The sequence below is a fragment of the Oncorhynchus masou genome, unplaced genomic scaffold, assembly GCF_036934945.1.
Source record: "Oncorhynchus masou masou isolate Uvic2021 unplaced genomic scaffold, UVic_Omas_1.1 unplaced_scaffold_13284, whole genome shotgun sequence".
NCBI lineage: Eukaryota > Metazoa > Chordata > Actinopteri > Salmoniformes > Salmonidae > Oncorhynchus > Oncorhynchus masou.
The window spans coordinates 528-5,641 of NW_027003157.1; the positions used below are offsets into that span (position 1 = coordinate 528).

General features: G+C 45.9%; 1 protein-coding gene across 1 annotated transcript; it reads left to right on the forward strand.

The window, feature by feature from the left end:
* Positions 1–468: 468 nt before the first annotated feature.
* On the forward strand, positions 469–5,111 carry LOC135530382 (ephrin type-B receptor 4a-like; the record flags this gene model as incomplete). The annotated part of the gene is made up of 5 exons (XM_064958717.1): positions 469–669; positions 801–914; positions 3,318–3,565; positions 3,792–4,007; positions 5,097–5,111. Coding segments are annotated over exons 1-5 (645 nt in total), but the record flags the coding sequence as incomplete, so codon positions are not given.
* Between the last annotated feature and the right edge of the window lie 3 nt (positions 5,112–5,114).

Here is a 5,114-nt window from a genome sequence, read left to right on the forward strand (position 1 = left end):
TCCTCTCCCACACTCTTTCCCCCTCTCCCTCCTTCCTCTCCCACACTCTTTCCCCCTCTCCCTCCTTCCTCTCCCACACTCTTTCCCCCTCTCCCTCCTTCCTCTCCCACACTCTTTCCCCCTCTCCCTCCTTCCTCTCCCACACTCTTTCCCCCTCTCCCTCCTTCCTCTCCCACACTCTTTCCCCCTCTCCCTCCTTCCTCTCCTCCCTACACTCTTTCCCCCTCTCCCTCCTTCCTCTCCCACACTCTTCCCCCTCTCCCTCCTTCCTCTCCCACACTCTTTCCCCCTCTCCCTCCTTCCTCTCCCACACTCTTTCCCCCTCTCCCTCCTTCCTCTCCCACACTCTTTCCCCCTCTCTCCTCCTTCCTCTCCCACACTCTTTCCCCCTCTCCCCCTCCTTCCTCTCCCACTTCCTCCTCTTCCCCCTCTCCCCTCCTCTTCCTCTCCCACACTCTTTCCCCCTCTCCCTCCTTCCTCTCCCACACTCTTTCCCCCTCTCCCTCCTTCCTCTCCCACACTCTTTCCCCCTCTCCCTCCTTCCTCTCCCACACTCTTTCCCCCTCTCCCTCCTTCCTCTCCCACACTCGGTTCTTTTCCACAGCAGACACAGTAGAATGAAGGACCCAGAGCTGAGTGACAAACATGGACAGTACCTCCTGGGCCAAGGTGAGTACACACACACACACATACACACGCAAATAGTGCATACAGATTTGTTAAAAGTCATGTTATTCATATTTTAGTCCGTATGTGACCATGGCTGGTTCGTCGTTTAATTCCCCCCCTCCTCTCCTCAGGAGTCAAGGTCTATATTGACCCCTTTACCTACGAGGACCCTAACGAAGCCGTACGGGAGTTTGCCAAGGAGATTGATGTTTCCTTTGTCAAGATTGAGGAGGTCATTGGTGCCGGTGGGTCTCAGGCTGTCTCTCTGCGATATTATTAAACAGACTGGTGGATAGGCTGTCTCTCTGCGATATTATTAAACAGACTGGTGGATAGGCTGTCTCTCTGCGATATTATTAAACAGACTGGTGGATAGGCTGTCTCTCTGCGATATTATTAAACAGACTGGTGGATAGGCTGTCTCTCTGATATTATTAAACAGACTGGTGGATAGGCTGTCTCTCTGCGATATTATTAAACAGGCTGGTGGATAGGCTGTCTCTCTGATATTATTAAACAGACTGGTGGATAGGCTGTCTCTCTGTGATATTATTAAACAGACTGGTGGATAGGCTGTCTCTCTGTGATATTATTAAACAGACTGGTGGATAGGCTGTCTCTCTGTGATATTATTAAACAGACTGGTGGATAGGCTGTCTCTCTGCGATATTATTAAACAGACTGGTGGATAGGCCGTCTCTCTGCGATATTATTAAACAGACTGGTGGATAGGCTGTCTCTCTGTGATGTTATTAAACAGACTGGTGGATAGGCTGTCTCTCTGTGATATTATTAAACAGACTGGTGGATAGGCTGTCTCTCTGTGATATTATTAAACAGACTGGTGGATAGGCCGTCTCTCTGTGATATTATTAAACAGACTGGTGGATAGGCTGTCTCTCTGTGATATTATTAAACAGACTGGTGGATAGGCCGTCTCTCTGTGATGTTATTAAACAGACTGGTGGATAGGCTGTCTCTCTGTGATATTATTAAACAGACTGGTGGATAGGCCGTCTCTGTGATATTATTAAACAGACTGGTGGATAGGCTGTCTCTCTGATATTATTAAACAGACTGGTGGATAGGCTGTCTCTCTGCGATATTATTAAACAGACTGGTGGATAGGCCGTCTCTCTGCGATATTATTAAACAGACTGGTGGATAGGCTGTCTCTCTGTGATGTTATTAAACAGACTGGTGGATAGGCTGTCTCTCTGTGATATTATTAAACAGGCTGGTGGATAGGCTGTCTCTCTGATATTATTAAACAGACTGGTGGATAGGCTGTCTCTCTGTGATATTATTAAACAGACTGGTGGATAGGCTGTCTCTCTGTGATATTATTAAACAGACTAGTGTATAGGCTGTCTCTCTGATATTATTAAACAGACTGGTGGATAGGCCGTCTCTCTGCGATATTATTAAACAGACTGGTGGATAGGCTGTCTCTCTGTGATGTTATTAAACAGACTGGTGGATAGGCTGTCTCTCTGTGATATTATTAAACAGGCTGGTGGATAGGCTGTCTCTCTGATATTATTAAACAGACTGGTGGATAGGCTGTCTCTCTGTGATATTATTAAACAGACTGGTGGATAGGCTGTCTCTCTGTGATATTATTAAACAGGCTGGTGGATAGGCTGTCTCTCTGATATTATTAAACAGACTGGTGGATAGGCTGTCTCTCTGCGATATTATTAAACAGACTGGTGGATAGGCTGTCTCTCTGTGATATTATTAAACAGACTGGTGGATAGGCTGTCTCTCTGTGATATTATTAAACAGACTGGTGGATAGGCTGTCTCTCTCTGATATTATTAAACAGACTGGTGGATAGGCTGTCTCTCTGTGATATTATTAAACAGACTGGTGGATAGGCTGTCTCTCTCTGATATTATTAAACAGACTAGTGTATAGGCTGTCTCTCTGTGATATTATTAAACAGACTGGTGGATAGGCTGTCTCTCTGATATTATTAAACAGACTGGTGGATAGGCTGTCTCTCTGTGATATTATTAAACAGACTGGTGGATAGGCTGTCTCTCTCTGATATTATTAAACAGACTGGTGGATAGGCTGTCTCTCTGTGATATTATTAAACAGACTGGTGGATAGGCTGTCTCTCTCTGATATTATTAAACAGACTAGTGTATAGGCTGTCTCTCTGTGATATTATTAAACAGACTGGTGGATAGGCTGTCTCTCTGCGATATTATTAAACAGACTGGTGGATAGGCTGTCTCTCTGTGATATTATTAAACAGACTGGTGGATAGGCTGTCTCTCTGATATTATTAAACAGACTGGTGGATAGGCTGTCTCTCTGTGATGTTATTAAACAGACTGGTGGATAGGCTGTCTCTCTGTGATGTTATTAAACAGACGGTTGGATAGGCTGTCTCTCTGTGATATTATTAAACAGACTGGTGGATAGGCTGTCTCTCTGTGATATTATTAAACAGACTGGTGGATAGGCTGTCTCTCTGTGATATTATTAAACAGACTGGTGGATAGGCTGTCTCTCTGATATTATTAAACAGACTGGTGGATAGGCTGTCTCTGATATTATTAAACAGACTGGTGGATAGGCTGCTGTTCTATCATGTATGTACTGTACTGACTCATGTTTCACTTGCTTGTCTCTAGGGGAGTTTGGGGAGGTGTGTCGGGGGAGGCTGAAGGTCCCAGGGAAGAAGGAGAACTACGTGGCCATCAAGACCCTGAAGAGTGGCTACACAGACAAACAGAGGCGGGACTTCCTGTCGGAGGCTAGCATCATGGGCCAGTTCCAGCACCCCAACATCATCCACCTGGAGGGCATCATCACTGCTTCCTGTCCCGTCATGATCCTCACTGAGTTCATGGAGAACGGAGCGCTTGACTCCTTCCTTAGGGTCAGTCTATATACCGTCTCTGAGCCTTCCACACAAACGCACACAGACACACACACACAAAAACAGATACACACAAACAAGCACAAACACACACACAACCCCTTCCTTATGTGTCATTATTTCACTATGTCACTTCTGGTCTCTGACTCTCCCTCAACCCATCCCTCTTACACACATATTGAATTGTTTCTTACAGATCTCTAACTCTCCTCGTCTCTCTCTGCAGTTGAACGATGGTCAGTTCACTCCCATCCAACTGGTGGGCATGCTGCGTGGCATCGCGTCGGGCATGAAGTACCTGTCTGAGATGAGCTACGTCCACAGAGACCTGGCCGCCCGCAACATCCTGGTCAACAGCAACCTGGTGTGTAAGGTGTCTGATTTCGGCCTGTCCCGTTTCCTCCAGGAGAACTCCTCAGACCCCACCTACACCAGCTCTCTGGTGAGACTACTGCACCCTGTTCTTCCTCAACACCGAGTCCTTTGTGTGTGTGTGCATATGTTCATGGTGTATGGTTGTTGACTACATATAGTCATGGTGTGTGGTTGTTGACTACAGATGGTCATGGTGTGTGGTTGTTGACTACATATAGTCATGGTGTGTGGTTGTTGACTACAGATGGTCATGGTGTGTGGTTGTTGACTACATATGGTCATGGTGTATGGTTGTTGACTACAGATGGTCATGGTGTATGGTTGTTGACTACATATAGTCATGGTGTGTGGTTGTTGACTACAGATGGTCATGGTGTATGGTAGTTGACTACATATGGTCATGGTGTGTGGTTGTTGACTACAGATTGTCATGGTGTGTGGTTGTTGACTACATATGGTCATGGTGTATGGTTGTTGACTACAGATGGTCATGGTGTATGGTTGTTGACTACAGATGGTCATGGTGTTTTGGTTGTTGACTACAGATGGTCATGGTGTGTGGTTGTTGACTACAGATGGTCATGGTGTGTGGTTGTTGACTACAGATGGTCATGGTGTATGGTTGTTGACTACAGATGGTCATGGTGTATGGTTGTTGATTACAGATGGTCATGGTGTATGGTTGTTGACTACAGATGGTCATGGTGTGTGGTTGTTGACTACAGATGATCATGGTGTGTGGTTGTTGACTACATATGGTCATGGTGTGTGGTTGTTGACTACATATGGTCATGGTGTATGGTTGTTGACTACAGATGGTCATGGTGTGTGGTTGTTGACTACAGATGGTCATGGTGTGTGGTTGTTGACTACAGATGGTCATGGTGTATGGTTGTTGACTACAGATGGTCATGGTGTATGGTTGTTGACTACAAATGGTCATGGTATATGGTTGTTGACTACAGATGGTCATGGTGTGTGGTTGTTGACTACAGATGGTCATGGTGTGTGGTTGTTGACTACATATGGTCGTGATGTGTAGTTGTTGACTACAGATGGTCATGGTGTGTAGTTGTTGACTACAGATGGTCATGGTGTGTGGTTGTTGACTACAGATGGTCATGGTGTGTGGTTGTTGACTCCTGTCTTCTATCAGGGTGGTAAGATCCTATCC